The sequence below is a fragment of the Drosophila grimshawi genome, unplaced genomic scaffold (assembly GCF_018153295.1).
Source record: "Drosophila grimshawi isolate 15287-2541.00 unplaced genomic scaffold, ASM1815329v1 contig_848, whole genome shotgun sequence".
NCBI lineage: Eukaryota > Metazoa > Arthropoda > Insecta > Diptera > Drosophilidae > Drosophila > Drosophila grimshawi.
The window spans coordinates 10,472,683-10,496,430 of NW_025063692.1; the positions used below are offsets into that span (position 1 = coordinate 10,472,683).

General features: G+C 38.5%; 1 protein-coding gene across 1 annotated transcript in view; it reads left to right on the forward strand.

Moving 5' to 3' along the window:
* Positions 1-23,748, forward strand: part of LOC6565941 (sex peptide receptor) — a 47,509-nt gene that overhangs the window by 15,558 nt on the left and 8,203 nt on the right. Inside the window, exons 2-3 of the mRNA XM_001992415.2 lie at positions 3,230-3,293; positions 21,384-22,186. Of these exons, the coding sequence (XP_001992451.1) occupies positions 21,592-22,186 (595 nt within the window). The 5' untranslated portion in view covers positions 3,230-3,293; positions 21,384-21,591. The remainder of the gene's footprint in view (positions 1-3,229; positions 3,294-21,383; positions 22,187-23,748) is intronic.

Here is a 23,748-nt window from a genome sequence, read left to right on the forward strand (position 1 = left end):
TTTATTCGGGATTTTTGTTCCTTGTGCATAAAACATTGAGCATACGCCCCGTGTGCCGCCTTTGCATCCAATTGAGATATTTAACAAAAGGCTGACGCTGCGATTTACCTTTTTGGGGTGGGTGTGCGTGTGTGCGAGTGTGTGTGTGCGAGTGTGTTTGTGTGTGTAATGAATGTACAACATACTCTGCATCCTTTTGTTACACACAGGAGCACCAACACAGCACAGTGGTCTGAGTTGCAGTTGACTTTAACAAAACGATAAACCAGTTAAGTTATTTATATGTTTGATCTCGTCACCTGCCTTCAGATGGAGCACATCAAATTGCATGTTTTGTTATGGAAAGTTCATTTGATTTATTGCTGTAAACAAATCAATTCTTATTGATAGCACATTCAACACCATTCAGTTCACTGTGCAATGATTTCGCTTTTCAAAAAGGGCTCAAAAGGCGTTTCAGTACCCAATTTTCTATGCTCTGGTCATGCATATGCAGACGCATGAGTGAGTGTATGTGTGTGTGTGTATGTGTGTGTGTGTGCCATTGACCAACTCTTCTCTGCCAGTAAACTACTTATAACATTTTTGTTATATTTTTATTTGCCAGTGTTGTATATATATATATATTTTTTTTTATATATATATTTATATGTGTGTATTTCTTTTGTTGGTAATTTTTTGCTGCTCGTTGAACGCTCGTTTAGGCACCGTTTTGTCATTTTGTTACAACAGTGACCCCCCGTCCTGGTCACGGGCAGGGTGATTGGCAGTGCTGGGCGTGTGTGTGCGCCTTAAATGTCAACCCTTTTCAAAAATAGTCAGACACGCCAACCAAATGTGTACTCCACCTCCAATCTCCATTTACAGTAGTCGCAACGAGCATCGTAAATTTTCGGCTCGTTTTTGCCGCAATTTACATAGACACTGTGTGCGTGTGTGTGTGTGTGTGTGTGTGTGTGTGTGTTTGGGTGGCTGTGTGATGAGGCGTGTGTCACATAGACAGATAAATAAAATTGTATTATTAACACATTTGAAATGCCAGGCAACGTTTGGTCAAATGTTGCTGATACGAGCAGGTCATTAGTTGCAAGTTCAGAATGGCCCTGTCCCTGTCCCTCTTCGATTGAGTTTGTGTGCTTGTGTGTGTGCGTGTGTGTGTGCAAGCTGGCACCTAATATCCTTTCGTTCAAATTGTTTACATGTCAGCATCGTCAGGCGTTCGTCTGTTTGTCAAACTGTCCCATCAAATCGCAGCGTCTGCATGTTAATCTCCGGCGCACACAGATTTCAACTGCCGACTGGTCAGTCAGTCCGGACAACTGGGTTTGTTGTCAACCCAGCCAGTAACTTGTATAATCCACGGTGTCTGTGAATCTGTGACAGCCTGTTTGGTTGTCTAGTAGCTGGCAGCTTCAATATTATGCGGTCGAGTTTAGAGTGCAATTACTTTTATTTCAAAGTTGAAAGTATTCGCAAGGATAATAGGACAACCTCGATATTTATTCTCTATGGACTTTATCCTTTTGCTTATGCAACACCTTTAATAATTAACATCTTTTGTATGGCATTGTAATTAATAATTGCAATAAGGCTCAGCTTGAGATTTAAAGCAATCAGTCCCAATTATTTCACTTCACCGACGACAATCAGGACAAAGACTTTGTTCGCATTTATTGGTTTTGTTCTTTAAGTGTTTACTCTCCGTCTGCAGTCAGCTAACATTTCTATCTATCTATATATATATATATATATGTATATATATATATATTTGTATTTGTGTTATTGTCTGTGCAGCAGTTTTTTCTAGAGCACAAAAGCTACATCAATTTGCTAATTAAAAAATATATAAAAATAATATAGAAGAAGTGAGAATGTTGCACTCGAACGTGACTGACTGCAGAATACTCTGATTTCAGCTGCTAAGAACCTTTTCATAATGGAATTTTGTAATGGAAAAAGGTCACCCGTCTACATTTTAACTTTTGTGAATCTAGCAATAGGTTTATATGCCGTTTCTTATGAGTTTTAAGTCGAACGGAACGACAGACAGCAGTATGCCAATATACTCCACTAGCTTAGGTATCAGAGCATAAAGACACACGTATACAGAGTGCTAAATAGGCTACTAACTAATACCCTGAAGTCTTAACTTTGTATTGAAGCATGTCTGTGCTCTTGATAAGAAATAATAAATTAGTTGGCGATTTCTATTTATTCTGCTTGGTTAAAGCGCAGCGGGCTCCTTTCCGTTTGAACTGTTAACGGCATACAGACATAAGTAAAGTCTAGGCTAAAATGAATTGAAATCTCTCGAATAAATGGCGGGGGAAGCAAATACAAAATACAGCTAAAATACTTGTGTGTTGAGGTGCACAGAGACTAAGTAACTAATTTGAAGCCTAGCCGAAATGTGGTTGATGCAGATTGATAAGCAAACAGGCTGATCTGCAGCTTCTACAACCAAGAGGCGATGGAGTGCATTGTGTTTTGTTTATATTAAACATTGGCAGGATCACAGTTCAGAGCTTCAATGCTGTTTAGTTTTGGTTTTGGTTTTGCATTTTAGCTGAAATGTGCTCGCATTGACCCTCATTTGCAAAGGGTCGCGCATACTTGTGTGTCTTTTTTTGGTTGGGGTCAAGAGTTTGTATGGCAATTAGCAGCAGCAACAGCCCCTTCTGTTGACCTAACGGAAAATTAAATGAGGCGCGGAGTGAGCTGTAACCGAAACTGAGCAACGGCTTGTGCAATTTATTTGAGCTCAACATTTTAGACGGCATGTAACCCAAAAGCAAATTAAAATTCGGTCAGGCAACCCTGCCCACTAACTGATGCAGGCTGGGTTGTCACTCAAAGTACTTTGCACATTACTCATTGTCAACCGTTCGAGCTGTTGATGAGTGCGAGTTAGCAGGCTTTGCCAGCCAGCGGTGGCAAGTGACAAAATTATGAAAAAAAAAAACGAAGAAAATTAAATATTTAGCCTGGGTGCTGACCAAAAAGGGTAGGCAGCACTTGTCCATACTTGTAATATATGTGCTTACATATATATATATATATATACATACACTTTAATTTGAACAAATGGCATTCCTTATCAACTGGCACGCTGTCAGTCAGCCTAACGGGCATATGCGTGAGGGCTGACAGCAGTCTGCAGCCCTTCCTCAACATATATAAATCAATATTCTATCTATGAAGAAATATTAATAAGTCTCCGTATTTTCAGTTTTCATTGCATGTGAAAAATCGCTGAAGGAACATGGAGAACTGAACACGAGCACTCGAGACGAGTAAGTAACTGTCAATTATTTAATACAAATAAAAAACGAAAGTTTTGATATAAATTTGATCGAGATCTTGAGACGTAAGATGCAGTCTATTTGTGAGTTGTTGAAGCTTCAACAGCGCCTTAAATGCTGTCCACGCAGAACCTTCCCAGGACCTTTCCAACTTGTAATGTAAAATTTCCTTCCATTGGTTGTAATATTCATTATGCTGCCACTTGCGAGTACGTCAATATCGATTCGAGTGCACTTGAGGGTTATCTCCAAGTATATTTTCAGAAATTCAGTTAAATAAAATATGGCAGAAATAAAGGACGAAAAAAAAAAATCACTTGGCATATAAAGTGAATGAAATCACAAGAAAAGCAACAAAATTAACAATCAGCCGTTGCACTCACACTTTAAAGTCAATGTAAATGTTGTTGTTATTGTTGTTGCTGTTCTTGTTGTTGTTGCTGTTGTTGCTGTTGTTGGAGTTGATATTGTTGTTACTGTTGCTCGTTGCTGGCCAATCGTAAATTGTGAGCTCGTATCTTGATTGGCATTTTGAATGCCACTTGGCTTGTCTTTCAACGGCAGCGAAAGCTGTGGGCGTTCATTTTTAGATTGAGGGCGACAACAAAAGCAACAGCAACAACAAAGAACAACAACATCGACAACAACAATAACAAACATCGAGCAGCAGTGGACAATGAACGCTATGACCTTTGCTGCTATTGTTGTTGTCGTTGCTGGCGAGCACTGCTTTTCGATTTTCAAATACTTAACAAACAAGTGGCAAATGTTTAAATCACAATAACAACAGCAACAGCAACAACAATAGCAACAAAGGACAACAAATTTATGTGCCACACGAGCCAGTCTGGTTGAGATTTGACATCCACTTAATGCGAAATTGTGCATTGAAGTGTGCGACTCTAATGCAGACCCATTACAAACTAAAGAACTAACTGCCCAACTAACTAACTGACTAAGTGTCGAACAGAGAAACAACTCAGATCTCAGCATCATTTATGATATCACAGTCAAGGGAAGTTGTTCGTGCTTCTATCGCAGCCATTTCGCTTCACAAAAACTTGGTAAAGAATTTTATGAGTTGCGAATTGCGTGTACACAACTGATAATTAAAAGTTTGAATGAATAATGAAAAGTTTGAAAGTAAGACAAATGTGGAGAAGATGGCGCACATTGAAATATATCTTCTACAATATACCAGCATCTCCCAAATACAGGTAAAAAAGAAGAAAGTCATTTAAATAATGAAGTTGGCTACACAAATATTTAGTGCATATATTTTGTGCAGAGCTGAAAAACAAAATAAACTTGCCTTTAAGTATTTTTTTGTTATTATTATTTTTTTAGAAGAAATTGAAGCGCAAACACAATTAATCTCTACCAATCTCTACCAAGACTTAAATAGGGTATAAATGAATATATTCGTTTTCCTACGTCAGTCATTAAAGATGTGCAAAAGTTGTGTTTTTGTCTGAAAGACTACTTTGTTTTTCAAGATAAGACGACCAAACGAGTTTTTCAACGGATAAACATTTAGCTCTCATAGGGACAACTTCACCGATTGTTTGCTCAAATTATAACACAATTGAGGTGTGGGTGGATTGTCATCTTCGCCTTGATGAAGAAATCTGTTCTTTTTTGTTTTGAACTACTTTTGAATTTAGAATAGTCAATGTTCGTTAAACTTATTTTGGATGTCTCTCTCTCGGCCAATTAGCTTTTGTCTCCATCCAATCAACTCTCCCAGAGATCACTTTGTGCCTCGTGGCAATTATCATAGGTTGCCCACAACACAACCAAAAGCATAAAGCATAAATGCATAAAGTCGGAGCCATAAAGCGTGCCAGCACCATTATCCTGACCTCAAATCGGTGGCTTTCGCAGAAGGGGTATGGGATGGTGGGGCTTGGATTGACTTTTGGCTTGGTGGTACAAACCGCTGACGGGCTCGGCAGCTTGCCAACTGGCAGTGGACTATGGACTAACTGTAGCAAACTATTAACTTTTTAACGAACAACTTTTATGTACCAGCTGGCTGTAAATTTGGGCCAACTGATTATGAACCTGTAGACCAAAGAACAATGGCCAAACAACGAACGTATCCTGGCCAGCATTGGCCAGCGGCAACAGCCAACAATGTAAAATAATCAGCATCGAAAATGAGCATTTTACGTAAGTTGCTGCTCTAGTGGCTTCCAGTTTCAAAAGTGTCGGCAGATTGCATAACCATTTCTACATCTATATACTATAAGTGTGTGTGTGTGGGCGTGTGTGTGTGTGTAAGAGTGTTTTTGTCAGTAATACGAGTCGAAGGGTTTAGCGCTCCGCTTCTCTATGATTTATAGTTGTAATTAAAATCTATGCGAGTCATTAAACGACTCTGTCCCATGGTGAGTTTGCGCTAGTGTAGTTGTCTATGTGTGTGTGTGTGTGTGTGTGTGTGTGTCACCACAATAAGCCGTTAAGACTTTTGTCAAAAGTCGTAAAAAGGCGCTCGCACACACACACACACGTTCCGCTTAAAGCACCAAAGGAATCCTTTTATTCAGGAATTTAATTAAGCCAAATCTCACTAAACACACACACACACACACACACATATACAAAGCAGCAGCCTCAGCTGGGGAACCATCAAAAGATGACAATGCCTGTCCAGCCTCATGTAATATTGCGTTATTGTTTTTGGTCCCCGACAATGCCATCCTCCCCTCGCCAATCCTTTTCAACCAGCAAATCAGCCATCCACCGAATTGGAGGAGACGACCTCGTCTGCTATCTTTTGCGTACAGCATGCTCCACAGCTCAACAACAGCAACGGCAACAACGAAAATAGGCAACACCAACCAGCTCTAAGTGGCAACAACAACAAATGCGAGATTATCTACATTTCTGCCAACGAAGATTGAATACCCTTATATTAATACACAGTTGAAGGCCGATCGGCGACAATCTGGTGTGCAACTAACTGTTGTCAGCTTGCTTTGCAAAATGAGGTCATAAAACTCGATTTAGGAATTTAACGTAGAACTCAAAAATGATTTCGAAATTGCATTTGAAAATTAATTGGGCCGCAGCTGTAGTAAAGGATGTTTAGCAATGGGTGTCTGATGTACGACAAATATTATTATTATTTCAAATTAAGTAAAATGAAAAGTTTCTCAATTGAGAATTGAATAATTTATGGATTGACAAGAAGGACTTGTGTCATAAAAAGCTGAGCTGGACTATACACTGTGAAAATTAAATGGCTCTCTTATGTACGAGGAACAGTGTAAGATGAACCACATTGTAAACTTAGCAAATAGCCACAATAACTAAAGTTCTGCAACTGTAATAACATTTTTCCATTTTACGTAGTTGGCATAGTTTGTAACAGAATTCGAGGCATTTTATTTTCTAAAAGGGTTACCAACCCAAAATGCTTATACAATGATGTACTGGAATTGTTGCTACATTTCAGTCGAAGTCTAAGGTCCGTCTTTTTAATCCTTGCTCGTTTCACGTTGCGTATGTGTAATAAAGGAAGAATATTTCCGGTATTTCCTGTAGATTAAGAAGACAAGGACGAAAATGTATTGGAAAACTAAGTAAAAGATATGAATTTGTACATATTAATTGATTGGGGTTTTAATGGGCTCCCATAATCCTTGCAATAAGTGAACCATTTTACAAATTTATATTATTATAGTAAAATATAGTAAGCCATCGTAAGCCAAGAAAAGTAATAAACGGCTCAGCCTTGATTCGATTCAATTGCAGGCATTGCCATTTAACCGCATTAATGTGCTTTGCTTAAACAAGACTCTTAAATAGGTAATTACACGATGCTTGAGACAATGGCCAATTGACTAAATGTTGACCCATTGGCAGTCAATGTCAATGAACGCTGGGCACATGTCCAACAACTGTCAGTTGGTCGCAACTGATAGACAGCATTGTATATTGGCATAGTAGTTCCCATTTCACTCTTTATTTCAATTCCTATTTAATTGGTGCAAAGTAACCAAAAGCCAAGCATCATTGAAGAGACGGGGGAAAAGGGAGTTGGCCTGTCGCATAGACAGATATTTAATTCAATACCCGTTACCCGGTCCGACAGGCGTCTCTGTATAAAATGCAATTTAATGGGTGCCAAGTTTTTGCGGCTTTTGTGTTTGTCCTGTTGAGAGCCTGTCACGAACAGTCAATGGTATGCAGCAGAAAGGACAACATAAAATCGTCCATTTGCTACGTAAATACTTTGTCCCTGTGTGGTTTAAAACCTACTGGGTTATATGTCTGCACAATAAACTAATAATAAGTCTGAACTACTACGTTTAATACGACTGTGTTATTTATATTTATTGAGTAAAATTAAACTTTTGCTGGACAACAGCGCACAATAAAGAGAAATAGCGACAACATCAAACGACAACCAAAATGACAGCCCACAACAATTTCTACATATGTTAGGAGTTCATCAACATGTAACTCCTCAATGAAGTGGAATCATATATATATATAAATACATATAGATGTGCATCAGTCAAGTGAATTCGTTACGATTAGAATCAGCAATGGCAGGCCATTATCGTACCTATAGGCGGTACACTCCTCCCTCAAGAAACGTTCGACGACATGACAATGCCGCAATTGATTCACTTCGATTGGTATTGGCAGGTTGCGCTGGAGCCGCATCCAATGTCCATTTTGGGGAAGTTGGTCATCAAATGCTAAGACGATGCTATTACAGCAACAATGGAGCATAAATTGACGAGCTGTTTAATCTAATTAGTTTTCTATGGGTATTCGGTTAGTTTGACAATATATTTGATTAGTTATGTTGATAAGTACACATAGCGAAATGCCAATGATTCATTAATCAGTTTCATGTCTTGTTTAAGCTTTAATTATGAAAATGGTAAGCGATGCAAATAAATACATCTATGCAGTTGCCAGCTTAATTTTCTCAGTTAATAGTTAATCCTTTGCAACTAGATTTCGCTATCTTTTGCCACTCATGCTCAAAGTCAAGTTCGATGAGTAACAGCGGATTCTTGGACTCTGACGCCAGTTGAAAAGTTCGAAGAGCCAGCGACTTCAAATTTGCTAAATAAGTATTTGTGTAGCAAACGTCATTTGGCGAATTTTCGGTAATGGCAATAGCATCGACCAACTGGCCAATTGTTAACAAGGGACTGACAACTGGCTGCCGTTGTTCATTTGACAACTTGCTAGTCTTTTTGGTTTGTTTTTTTTTTTTTTTCTTTTGGGACTTTACCACAATAGACACATCTTGAACTCGAACTTATATTCGAACTTTCATTCCAGGCAACATTAGTCTGGGCCTATTATTGTTATGTTTGTTGACTCGTACCGCTTACGTTCCCAAGTTCATATTTATGTTGCCACTGGGAGCTGTTTACCGAGACTTAAGTGATTTCATACACAATAAGCAAGCGTCCACCCCATCGCAAAACTCGCGAATCCCCCCCAAAAAGACAACCAAAAGCTGGAGCTGGAGCAGGAGCAGGGGCAGGGGCAGTAGCAGAAACTGTTCTCTGTTCTCTGTTCTTTAGTCAGTGGTATTTTTGGTGTTCCGGCGACTGAGCTGTGGACAAGCCGAGAGTCTGCCATTCGCTTGATGTGCTGTTTGCTTGATGTGTCTGCTGAACTGTTTTTGGATTATTATTATTATTATTATTATTATTATTACTTTCATTTCGTTTCGTTTCTTTTCGGTTTCATTTCCATTTCAATTTCCATTTGCCAGGTATTTATGAATGCTTCATAAACATCATGCGCCAGTTGCAGATGAAGTTGTCGACGGAGTCGGAGTCGGAGTAGGGGTAGAGGTAGGAGTAGGGGTAGTGAGAGTGGGGTAGTCGAATGCCTCGCAGACAGAGCCAACCCACACCTCCAGCTGGCCATTTGACGCGTTTATATTTAGCTGACATCTTGACATCTTTTTTTCATGTTTACTTTTGGCTTAATTAAAACACGAGCAGATGACATGTGCAAAATAAACCCCAAAAATATAAATACATATGTACATACCTTTATATTTAAAGAGCACCAGAATCAGCTCACAGTTCAAGCAGTATTTAATGGCCATTTTCAGTGTACAGTGATGGAGTGTTATTATCCTTGGCTAATTTGTTAAGTAAGCCTATTTTTGTTTCGTAGAAAGCTTAATCAATTCTTATTTTAATGATAATATGTGTCCTATTTCGATTTGATAAACTGATCTTATTTTTTCTTTTGGAGAAGAGAATCGTAATATAATATATAACAAGACTCAATTTATATAATCAGCATCAGCAGTAGGCATTTATCAGGACCACTTATTTGTTCCAATACGATCCGAATAAAGTTTCTAATGGACATACAATGGAACAACTTCTTTGGTTCCCAAACACACAAACAATCAACATTTGCCTAATAAATCATATTTATGTTAATATATTTTATGTGCAGTGTTAATATTGCAGCTGCTAAAGTGTAAACACACAAATGTATAAGCATAAGAGCCACTTTTCAATCCAAGAAGAAATCTGTACTTTCTTCTTTATCATTTCCTTTATGTTTTACATAATTTGTTCACTTTCAAACAATTTTGAAGTCCATTAGGGAGAAAAGTCTTGTCAAACGTGCATAATTGAGTGAAGTGCTTATTGCAAACCACAAAGTAAGTTCGGCTTATCACATTGGGGCCTTAAAAGCAGTCAAATATGCAGCCTGCCAGCGTGTCTTCCACAGACACAGAGAGGAAAAAGCGGCGCATAATTAAATACAATCGTCATAAAACTTTAAGCTATTGTCTGTGGCCAACGAAACCTGCATAAAAAACAAAGAATTACCACAGAAGTCAAATTGCCGGTAAAGTGGATAAGATTGCCGTGACAGCGGCAATGCCAGATTCCTACACAATGTCAATCAAAAGTTGGGCGCGCATGGGGCATGCGGCACGCAGACAATAACAAAACGCAGCGCCGAAATGGAAGACTAATTGAAAGCAGGCGCACGAAGCATAAACTAATTAAATTCAATTATGTACTTTCACCAGGCGCATATATCTTTGACAAGATCGTAAATCGTTTAGCGCCCCCGATAGCCCGGCCCCAAAAAACGAACTCAGTGTACAAGTATAAATAAAGATATGAGTACAAACATAGATAAATAGCTACACATATGTATATATGCTATATATATATATATATATATATATATATATATATATAAATACATATAGATATGAACAAATGTTTACCATCGTTTATCTTAATACGCTGCCCATACATCTTCAATGCGGCTAAAAAGTATTTGATTTTGTTTACCCGACGCACGTACCATACCCACTGCTTGGCCATACGCAACCCCAATTCCCAACCCCCAACCCCTAACCACCAACCCCCAACCTCAACGCCATAGCCAACTTTTTTCAGTGCGAGTACATATGTTCATATAATGATGCTAGCTGTTTCGCTTTTTGGCATCACAATGTCCAGTGACGCAGACCAGCTAAACTTGCAATTTAATTAGACAACAGCAAAAGCCCCAAAATCAAGAACTATATCTCAAAAAAGAAAAGAAAGAAAAATGAAGTAGACATCCACTCCAGTACACTGTATTAACGCAATCGACATGATAAACAATGATTGGGGTTCCCAATCAATAAAATAATAACAAATCGGAGATGAGCTAAGCACAATTGCACTAACATGACTAAAGTTGTTATGACTAAAAATGTATTATGCTTAAATAATACAAATTAATTATTCTATATGGACAACTAGTTTGTTGCGTATATTAAAGAATATTAATTTGTTAAAAATACTTTTAATACTTTATTAAAAGTATGAATTCATAATTCAGAAACTAAAAGCGCATCGTTGGCTATGGGAATTGAGAAAAATGAAGGGTTTGCTGACATTCAAAAGGCTTTTTTTTTACTGACAACAACCAAACCAGACTTTGAATCCTTCCATAGAGATATTTCTTTATAGTCTTCTTTTGTATTTGCATTTTGATAAAATTCCTGGAGCTGCAGTTGCGAATATTTGATGTATTTCATATTTATAAATATTTGTGTTTTCATTCTTGTTGCTGGTCAGCTTTTGGTTGGTTGCCTGACAACAGTAAGAAATAAAATTGAAGGGCTCCTCAGCGTAGACTTCTGTTCAGGAGTTTTCAATTTCACTTTTATGTATACACAAAATTATATATAATTTGTATAGCAATATTGTTGGGCAGCAGATAAAACAAAATGACAAAGCCTCATGGCTAATTGGTCTGCGGTTCAGTCAATAATTTAATGTGTTTAAATTTGAGTAGTTTCAAACTAAACATTACAATTGTGTACAGTACATAGAATGTATAGAATATTTGTTGAAATAGGTTTTAATTGCTCATCTTTGACTGAAAACCGCATACTAATTATAAATAATACTTACATACATATATGTACTGTAAACTTCTTACAGGAGTAATGAAAACAAGGAATTTTGCTTTTTAATTTGAGGATTATGTAAAACAAATGACAGCACTTATCTGACAGCCTTGTAGCTAATATATTATTTACGAAACACTTTTAATTTATAATGAAGTCGTTTAACTTGTTCCTATTTCAACATTAAGCCTTAAGAATTTGTAAATATGATATTATATTTTGCTTAATTGCAGATCGCAGTCATGTTCGAGATTCGGTTTCACTTAATGTACAAACCAAAATCTACAAATGTATCTACATACATTTGCTTACGCATCTTATAACCTTAGGCCAAACTCAATAAAAATAATATCATGAAATACGTTTTTTTTTGCCCCTGAACTCTATATCATATCTACATACTAATTATATATACGTATACATTTCAATCATTCAGCTATAAATAGCAGCAGACAGCAGAAAGCAGCGAACAAATGACTCGACTCGACTCGACTCCTATCAGTAGCCTGTCACATTAGACATACAGATGTTTGTTTGTTTTTATTTGTTGTATTTGCTGTTGTTGTTGCACTCACATTCCGTTGATGGACATTATTTGTTATTAAATTTGCTGTACTGTACATCTAATGACGTCCTAAGTGTTAATAAAGCCACTCAGATAAGCGCTGGCCACGCTGCTTATTGTCTCCAGGCAAGTGGCCCGTAAAAATGGGCAATGTCAGCCAGAAGCAGGGCTCTGGCTGAATTTAAGCTGTTGCCAATTTGGAATTAATATAAATGCCAGCGATTTGAGAAATGTTCCTAAATATTTCAAATAACTAATGATGTATTTTTCAATATGAATGAGATTTTCTCACCAGTTTGGCCAAAGTTAAATGCCGCGTGAAATCGAACAGGTGACAACAAATACCAAATTGGCAACTGTGCCAAGTGACGGCTGGACCATAAAATCGAAATGAAAGTCATGCACTTGGAACCTGCTCCAAAATGCAGCGCAACTAATTTTATTTGGGCAGCCAAGCCAAGTTTACAGCATATTGAACATAGTCTAGCCCAGAATTCCGAGTTTTTCACCTTTCCGAACTATCGTGCAACCTTTAGTGGCATCGAGAAAATGAAACGGATACACTTGAATGCGATTCTGGCAGCGCTCTTGAGCCAACTGCTAAGCTGAGCTGCACGTTGCATAACCCTCCTCCCCCTTACCAATCGTGCCCCCTCCTCAGCACTCAATATCTTTTTCAATGGTCATCAATGCAATGAAATGTTTGCGATTGCATGAGATGAACTCGGCAGCGTCAAAAGCACAGCACACAAAAAAAAGATATATATATATATAAATGGTATAGTTGATATAGTCAAAAGCACAGCGTGCATATCAAAGAAACACTCACACGGAACCAAAAGAAAACATATATTAATTATACTATAGAAATATTACTTTATACTTGTTACGTTAGTGCAGCTCTTTGAAGTGAATTATGGTGGATCAGGTTCCACACATCGTTATACGCAAATATGTGCGCAATCCAAACGTTATTTGATTGGTGTCAAAATGTATTTGAATACCCATTTTTTTGGTGCAGATGAAGTGGATAACTGTTATTAGTTTTTTGGCATGGCCCTTATCAACTTTCTATTGCAGCACTTGAAATTGAGATGTGCTTTGAATTGTGTATCAGTCAATTAAAATGTTGTGTGAGAACGTCTCTGCTTGCTGCAACTACATTAAAATTTTGATTTTGCCAGATTGCTGGCTTCATGTACCTCGACTCGTGCTCTGCGCCACATGGTCGAAACAATCCATAAGTGCAGATTTTACAATCACAAAATTACCAGCAGTGTTGCCACAAATCGTTTTTCGACGCGCCGCAAATAAAATTATTTTTTGCTGCATATATGTATATTTGTGCCCCGCACTAATACACTTCTCTGCACAAGTGTGTGAAAATGTCTGTGTATGTGAGCTTGAGCAGTTTGCAATCCACTATTTTTTGAGCCATTTGCCTGGACTGTTTAAATTTGTTCAACTCTTGCGTATATTTTGCTGTCTTTGTATACTCATTTTGATGGTTGCCCAAGTGTTTATTTACATTCTGATTCACTTAGTTAGCCAAGTTTTCATTTTCTTGAAAATCTTTTGTATCGTTTGAAATACTCCCGCTCTTCTAAGCTTAACTTATTGCAGCATAGATTCTCGTATTCACCCGCCTACAGGGCATCTGAGCGACGAGCATTCTTAGCATATTGACTTGATTCTTTTTTTGTTGTTTTGTATTCTTGTCTAGGCTTTCCTTCTTTGTGTATGCGTGTGTGTGTGTGTGTGTGTGTGTGTGAGAGAGTGCTTTTCATGGGCTCAACGCTTATGTAACTCAGTCGGCTAACAGCCCCTGCCGCCTTTCCCCCACCATCTCTGCATTACCGCACTCTGTCTGCTTAGGAATGAAAAACTCATATATTTTCAACAAGCATTTGCCAAATTGTTATAGAAAAAACTTACGCACACAAACACACTTGCACTTATATCTGCATATATATATATATATATTTATATATATACATATATGCATAGAAATTGGTCGAGAAACTTGAATACAACATATGTTAACTACGCGTTTGCCGTTGGTTGCTGCCGGATCTCTGCTTCTTATTCGACAGTGTAGCCAGCACGTGCCGTCAGCTTATTTAATGGCGACAGACAGACACACACTTATCTGTGTAGTGTGTGAAAGTATGTATGTATGTATGTGTGGCAGTGCCACTGTACTCTTACATGCATAGTATACACACATATGACAATAGAGCGGATAAAATGCTTTCAACACATAAATTAGAATACACTTTGATGTTGAAAACTGTTTATTGGATATGGAAAATTTGGATTATATAGCTTTTACGTGGAGGTCTTAGCTAAAAATGGAACTAATCATAATAACTTGCTAAATTGATAAATTAAATTAAAATTTAATATTGGTGTTTCTCTTATTAATTTCATTTTCATTTACTTTGAAACCGACAGGATTTATTTGTGGAAATATTTAGTTTGCACACTTCAGATATATGTAGGTGTTCCTTGTGCTTCAATATGTTGCCACAATCCCAGCTGTACATGCCGCATGCGTGTTGCAAAGTACTTTCGTTTTGTGAGTGTAACTGCTGACAAATCTCGCACGTTCTCCCTTATCTCCTAGCATGCCCCGCACTTTGTTTTGCTCAACTAAATAGATTTATAAATCTAGTAAATTGCGTTCAGCTGCATTACCCCCTAACCAGTTGGGTAGTCAATCAGACACCCTCAACCGCCTCTCTCCTTCTTAGCTACGCCCCTCTTCTTCTGTTGTCAATTTATAATTTCATTTTGTGGCTGAATGGAATTTAATGTGACGCTGCATTATATATTAAGGTGCACCCCGCAAAGCGCTTTGCCCATTAGTCAAACTATCCCCTTGTCAGTAAGTCTGTTTATCCGTCTGTCTATCTATCTGTCTGCCCGCCGACCATTTGCATATATTACTCTAACGGTTAGAGTAATGCTTAGCTTTGCCATGTAAATGGCTGGGCTTTCAAAATAACAAACCTGCATTTAAATGACACCAAAATCTACACAACTCCCACGTATTCTAGACACACCTTCCGTCTCTCCCTTCTGTGCAGTTTGTTGAACCCGTTGAAACCAGATACCGAATATTTTGGACTCCATTTCCGGCACTACTCTTACCTTAACATTTCCTTTCCTCTGGCCTGGCTTGATTTGGCATTTCAATTGAATTGCTAATGCGACGAGGAAAGGTTGATATTGCAACTGCAGCTACTTAAATGTTGCACGTACAGTTGCAGATATCCCTTAACATCGCCAGAGTACAGTTCCACACAGTTCCACAACAGCTCTGGCTCTAAATTATGCATGCTGCAAAAGCAAACATGTTTTTAAATAGATTGAATACAAAAGCGAATAACAATCGACCCTATTTTGTTAAATGCAAAAATCAGATGGGAATGAATAACCTCTGCCACTTCAGAATATAACTCAAGAACTGCAAATTTAAGTGCATTGGCAATGCATTAGACTTAAATGAAGTTTTATTGCAAGGTGGAAGAGTAAAAAAAAACCATAACTTAAAATAAAATACATTTTTCATAATGAATTCAGACTGGTTTTTAGCGCTAATTTAAAATAAAGCAGCAATATTCATATCTCAGAATGCTCTAGTGCAGAGAGCAAAAGAGAGGATGCTCGACTAACAGACACCCTCTAACCATATCGTACCCAACAGGAATATTCAATTCCATTGTATGTGTATAGAAAATGTTGGAGAGTGTTTCTCTTTTTCTCAATGAACTCTCCAAAACGGTTTCCTATTGATAATCTTGTTTCTTTTAATAAATTTAAAAAAAAATTATTTAAAAATATTTATTGTATACGAGAACTTAAAGTCTTCAGCTGTTAGATATAGACGAATGGACAAGGACATATATATACACTCGAGATATACACTCGGCTTATGCTTATCAATAATCAATGATTGATGGGGTTGAAGCGGCTTCCTTTAATCTGTAACATAAATTGGCATATCTCCATTATACCCATCTTGAATGGGTACATGGTAAAATTAAAAAAGAAAAAAGAAATGTCTTGATTAATGATAAGTACAACAATATTGTGACACCCACTAAAATGTGTATTGGCATATTTGGCACGCAACAGAGGCGTAAATCTGCAGCTGGTCAATCCTTTTATTTGCTTGGGGCACATGGCTGCGCCTCGAAGTAGGCAATGGTTGGGTGCCGCAAATTTGGCGTCTGGCGCAAACAATTTGTATGGCAGCTTATCACTTATCTGGCAAAATTTAAGCTGGATGATACAGCGGAAGGCGAATGGCTTGACTTGGTCTTAGGCCATAGCGATGGCGATGGCGATGGAGATGGCGACAAGGACGATGACGACGAATTTGGTGTCTGCAGTCGAGTTGTAGTCGGGAGATGGAGGCTATGCTCTGGATTTGGCCATTAAAGTGAATGCGAAAAGCGAAAAGCGACAAGCACCAGTGATGCGTTTAGAGGCGACAAGCGAAAACTTTTTTTTTGTGGCAAGCCCGTTATGAAGGGGGTGCGGTTGAATTTGGAAAATGTAGTGGTTGGGTAGGGGGTGTAAGGTGGTTGGAATATGCGTCAGACAGTCGTGTTGCTCTCTGTTTTGCTATTGCTTTTTATTTTAATTCCCAAATCGAAAAAGTTTGCTGTTGCGATTACACTTAAACTGCAAATGCTTCAAGCGACCCGGCCCAGATTCTACAATCGGTAACCCAAATGCCTTTCAGCCCCTTTCTTTTTCATTTTCATTTTCTATTTCTATTTCTGCTGCTTATCTTCTTTTTATATATATATATATATTTTTTTTTTTTTTGGTGGGCGTGGCCACGTGACTGCGTATGTGAACTACTAATTCGGCATGTCTGGGAAGTTTGCTCAACTGGTCCGAGCTCATTTCGTATGCCTAACTGTGATCCTCAACTGTGGCATGAGGAATTCGTTAGCTGGCTTAGTTAAATTCGTGTGGGTGGGGTCGGGGCTGTGGGTTGTGGGTGGGGCTTAGCTGAATGGCTGGCTGGCAATAAGCATGCAGCATTAAACGATTACAAATGATTAAGCCAACAACTTGGCATGAAATTTGTTCGGCGTCATTGTTGCCATATCTAGATATTAAATGCAATTTAGCCTTATCTCGGCGCACATATCGGCAACTACACACAAGTATATATAACAGTGCCGCACTTGCCTAGAGTTACCCATCTACACCCCCACCCCATTACACCCCTACCCCTACTCTTAGCCGTTAGGCTAACATAGCTATGCACACAGCATGAAAATTAACCGCCTTCGATTCCCCAAGCGGGGCCAAGTACTTTTTCTTAATTTTCATTTATTATTTAGGGAATTGATTATGTGCTGCGACTAACATTCTACCAAACACTTCTCGGCCGCGCCCAACCAGCTCCATCGCTTAGCCTGCCACGCTCATACTCTGTCCACTGGCTGTGAAATTTATTCATTGGACAACCACAAAGGCGCGAGACATTCAAAATTTGGTAAAAATACTTCAGAGAGGCGAAAATGGCGAATTACGCGCACTTAATCCATTCAACGGCCACTGCTTAAAGTTGACAGACAGTCCATTAACCCCATCCGACTCCATCACTCCAACATAAGGCCCGCCAGCAAGGGGAGTGGAACAATGTAAAGATACCCTTTCATGGGATATTATATTCGCATGTTGTTGTGTAAGGCTCCGAAAGCAAGAACTTTCCAATACATTGATATTTTCTTCTTCTCTATTTTCTATTTGCTTTGTCAATTTTACAGACTTTTTCCCCGGTAAACTGGATTTCTTCTTTTTTTTTTAAGTGGCAGAGCAAACATTTGTCGTCACAAAGAGACACGAAAACCAGTCCAGCTGACTTTTCATCTCATTTTGTGCAGAGCATAAAGAAATGTAATATTTCCATAATTTCGATGATTGTTGTACAATTTAATTTTCCATTATGTCTGTGTGAAATCATTGTGTATATTTAAGAAATTTGGGAGACATGCTAGAGAGACAGCAACCAGCATGTATTGGCTTGTGGCACATTGATTGAGGTAAATAAAAAAACGTTGTGTTTTCAATTAATTTCGTATAAAATCGTAAGTTATTGCAACAAAAGGGTTTTCAACTGAGGAGCTCTTTGACAAAGAGCCACATTTCAATATTCGACAAGATATTGTATTTCAAAGTTAGTGTATTCAATCATCGGCAATACAATGCTGAGTTAACTAACTTGTTTTCGTTTTAATGTTGACCTCGTTTTTGTCCTCGTCCTAGTTGATCTAGTTTCACTTGGCGCATGTTTTGCTTTGTTGGATTGAAAACAAGCGCTCAAAACTGGGCGGCAGGAGGGTGTTCCAGATACTGATGGCTAAACATAACGAAATGCCTTCGACTAGAAGATACTCTACTTTATCGTCTTGTCTTGAGGCAAGCAACTGTCACTGCATTTCAGGTGTATTCACATTTAGATACCAACATAAATAAATAAATTATTTAAGCACGTTTTGTGAAAAATTTTCGGATGCATTTTTTCTTTTACTACCTTGAATTCGAATGTTATATTCAATATTATAGAGCATCCGAAGAAAGTAGTGGAAATTGATTCATACAATCATTTTAGCTCTGTGCAAATTGAATGCCAAATGTCCTTCGGGCTGTTTGCATTCGATCCTATGCCGTAGGCATTTTAATGGCACTTTTAGTTCCACTAATCGCTTTATGATGATGTCTTGACTGTGCTACTATGTCTGTGTGTGTGTGTGTTTGTTTGTGTTTGTGTTTTTACGATGTTTCGATAAAGCAGTGAATGTGGAGCAGGTGGTCTTATGCTGAGGCAACTGTTAGAAGCCGACAACATGATAAGCCAACAGCTGTGTGCTAGTTAAAGTTTTTATGCGAAAACAACTCACGTAGTTCTTGATCTAGGCTGTAGCTACTGGAAATAACGTTGATGGCCTGCTAATGCCTACTACAAATTAAAATGACAGCAACAAACATCAGAATCATCAAATAGAGGTGTTAACACATGTCTCGTATTGAAATAATATAACTCTGCTGAGGGCGATACCCTGTTAACAGATGGAACTGACAGTACCGATAAGCCAATGAGTAATGATTTATAGTTGTATTATATTTTTGATAATTTGACAATGAATCCAAGACGTTGTGTTTTGTATTAATGAATACTGGTGTTTAAAGAAATTCATCAAATATTCATTCACATTCATGTAAATGAATGAATGATTTTGAATGCATCGAAATAGATTCGAATTTAGCAAGCAGCTGGCAGATGCAGCAAATACAGCCATCACTCGTCTTGAGAGCCCGTCAGTCAGTTGGTCAATTAGTCAGACTGTCTGCGCGAAAGTAACAGACAGTTTGTTGAAATTGAATTTTCTTACAACTGCTTAACATGTTAAAGGACAATTAAGCGATTCCCAACAATTTCTTATGCTGGATTGACGGCCTCATCAAGTAGCTAGCTAGTGACTGCCAAGAAATAATTAAATGTAACTGGCTCAACATGGAAAAGCGTGGCGCTTTCGTGACGCTCATCATAGCATAGGCAAATACTGGTCTAAATAAGCAACCCCTCATTATTTTCCTCGCATACAATCATTGTAAATCTTAATACCGATTAACCAAATTACATTTCAAATGGAATAATCGATGACTGGTTGAACTGTGATTTTATTCGATTCGCATAACAAATGTCAAATGATGGCAATTAAATATTGTTCGGCGGGCAGGGTGGCGTATGCGTAATATTTATCATTTTGTTATCATCGGACAACTATAACATGGAGGGAAAGGTGCCATTGAAATACACTAATGCCTTTAAGGCCATATTCAATTTTGTTTTCAAGTCTGCGACTATTTGGCCCTTGGCCATTTCCATTTCCATTGTCATACCCAATACCGTCGCCAGTCTGTTTCGGCTCTTTTATATGGTTAATGTGTCCATGACAAAACTTTGCTATAAAACTCTCTCAAATATGTCTCTTTATTACTGTGTGTGCACAAGTTTGGGTTGGTGTGTCATTTTGATTGCTTAAAGTAAAGCCATTAAAAACATAAACAAACATACTGATTCAGTATTTGGACAGTTAGTCTGATTCGAGATCACAACAAAGCCTATGCTGGCGAAAGTACAGCTGTAATAATATTTACGACTTAAGTTGAGGATTACATAAAGCATTAAATGGGGCAGAACACAATTTTGATTAAAACACATTTGGTCTTTAGCCTGAAGCCTGTTGAATTTAAAGGGTTGTCTGACGACTGTTGTCAGATCAAAAGATGGCCATATTTCCGCATAAAGCATTAATGTTTGAATTTATTACTACAAAGAGAACTGGAGTAAATCGAGAGCATTGCAGCTGTGAAGGAGTATTGCATTTGCAATCAAAATTTTAATCAAAAATCAAGTAGCAAAATAACTATCCGATTATCATTACTTAGCAACCACCAGATATAAATTATTCAAAAATTGCTGTACGTGAAATGCAAGTTAAGTTATATTTTTAAATTTACATTACATGTGTAAGAACTAGAGAGGGAGATACATCAAATAACTCAACTTTATTTAATCTTTTTATATCTCTTTTAAAATAAATCAATAAAATTTACATGTACAATGAATATTTTTTCTTTGCACACACATTACTTTTAATTTGTGTATATTTTAAGATCGAATCAACAACTTGAGAAACCAGCATTTGACTAGCATCACTTGGTTGATTTATTATAAATTGGAGAATACACTTTGCTGGGGTACGTGACGCAAATACTTGAAAAGAGCTGGGAGTGTGCGTGAACTGAAGAAAATATATCTCGCCCCCAAATCTTTAGCATATATAGGATTTGCCCCCAAGCCCATTATAATGGGCTCAATGGGCAAAGTTTTATACTTGAATGGGTCTCATTAAATGAGATAAAATAGACTAAATATATTTATATATGTATGTATATATGTATGTGCATACATACATAAGTACATGCAAAACTTTCGACATTGGGTGTTATTTGTGCAAAGTATTTGCAACTAAAATTGATTTCTTTTTTGCAGACCGACATCCCAACACAAAAAAGATGAAAGCAGGTTTGCTTAATTCGATGAATGCAATCATAAAAACAACAATCGCAACAACAGCAACACAAATACAATATAAATAAAAAGCAGACACAGTTGAGCAGACAGACAGCATTTTGTGACGCCGAATTCTTGAGGTGATTGACACGATTGGCCCAAGCTTGGACATGAACACCAGCTACACATGGCCAGGAGCAACGATCACAGTCTGTTAATAGAAGTGCAGGAAGTGTCAACGGCAGTCACGAAAACGTTGACCGCCGCAGCGGCATCCAAAATGGATAATAATACCGCATACTCCTACGATATATCCGCAACGGACGTGCTCTATCAATGGAGCGCAGCGGCCAGTGGTGCACGAATTGCCGCCCAATCGGATACATCCAGCCCGCTGCCCACAGCTGTGGCAGTGGTGGCCTCAGCAGCCGCAGCAGCGGTGGGGCGTGTGCCAGAGCTGGTTGGTACAATGCTGGAGGCACGCCCCTCATCGGTCACCATGAACGACACCCATTTCCTGCAGGTCGACTATGCGACCAGTATAAATGACAGCCTCGACTATGCCTCCTATCAGCAGCAGCTGGACAGCAGTGAGTGCCGCCAAGCGGATGGCAATATGAGCTATTGGAATCTGACCTGCGATTCGCCGCTGAACTACGCATTGCCGCTATACGGCTACTGTATGCCCTTTCTGCTATTCATGACCATTATATCCAATTCACTGATTGTGCTTGTGCTCAGCAAGAAGAGTATGGCAACGCCCACCAACTTTGTGTTAATGGGTAAGTCTCAAGAGTTGGCAATTTTTATTGCAATAACCACAAGTATAAGTATAAGTATTGTTTAAGCAGCTTAAATAGTTAAGCCACATTCGTGATTATATATTACCCATTAGTGTTAAATTTGTATTCCGTTTTGTTTATGGATTTTTAATTTATAGGCAACTAATGAATTGCAAAATCGATATTTAGGCTGTGTACTACATAAACTGCCTTCTCTGAGCCATCCCTTCTGCTCCAATGATTATTATTTATTTTGTATTCCATATAATTTCATCTATGGAGTGCCCAATTTATGTGGCACATTGTTAAATCAGGCAGAAGTATTGCGAGATTTCAAAATAGCTTGCAGTGTGCGTGCCACGCTTCATCTACTTCGCCCTAACCTCCCAACTCCCAACTCCCACCACTCAGCCCCTCATCGCTCAGCGTCTTGCGGCACGCATTCCGCGTGAGGCAGCTCGAAGTAACGCTGAGATATTCTAATAGCGGGTGTAATGCTAATGGCTGACTGACTAGGCGGCCGGGACTGAGGGCGGTGAAGACAGCTTTGTGCTCGCTGTGGTATTTGCCACTGATTTATGAAAAGTCGCTAACAATGGTACTGCAGGCTACGACTCGCAGTGTGGCAGCCAGCAGCACTGAACTGTTGGTCGCATTGTCAGCCAGTGAAGGGTTGAACAACATTGCCATAAGAATAACTGAAGTGCAGGGCAGACATCCAAGATATCCGTAGCACACGATTCAATTTTCGCCTTGTCAATGCAATTTGTAGCAGCAGATTACGCAAGGCGAATCGGAACTCTTTTTATACCCTCAAAGAGAGTATTGAAATTTAGTCGTCAACTTTGTAACGCATTGAAGGAGAGAGAACCAAAAAAAAAAAAGATGTATATATATATAAATATTCTGTAATAAAGTGCAACAACTATGCTATGTAGAAAAGTTATTATTAGTGTTGCAGTTAAGAACCATAATTGCTAATAGCAAAAATAGGTTTTGTACAGATTCTATTTTATCGAGATGAATCTTGTAAATGTAACAGGCTAGATCTAAATTTGAATAATGTGGCTGGTATACAAAGCATCGCTCAAAAGATGAGTTTAACCAAACATTTCATAGACTTCAACTTCAGATGTCGGCAGGTGGTTAGCTATCTGGAAGGGTGTGTCATCTTCGGGGTGCCTTAGACAGCTTTCTTCTTACTATTCCATCAAGAAGACATATGGTTGCTGCTCGTAAAAAAATATAAGCTACAAAGTACGGCAGTATACCCATAAGCCCTCTGGCATGGCAGCTTATGGTTCTTTAGTCATTCGCTTTCTCGGTTATTTCGCCAACATTTCATAACGCACAGGGAGCAGCCGGGCAACCGACAACTGTGACATCCTGACTACATTTGGGTTAATCTCATGCGATGCACGACGCGACGATGGGTGTGAACTGCAGGACGCTGCGGCTAATAACATTAACAACAACAGCAACTACAAATTGACTCAAACTGCCCACGTAGAACCCCATGAGGCAAAGGTTGGCTTAGCAGTGACCCAGTAACAGAGTCAGAG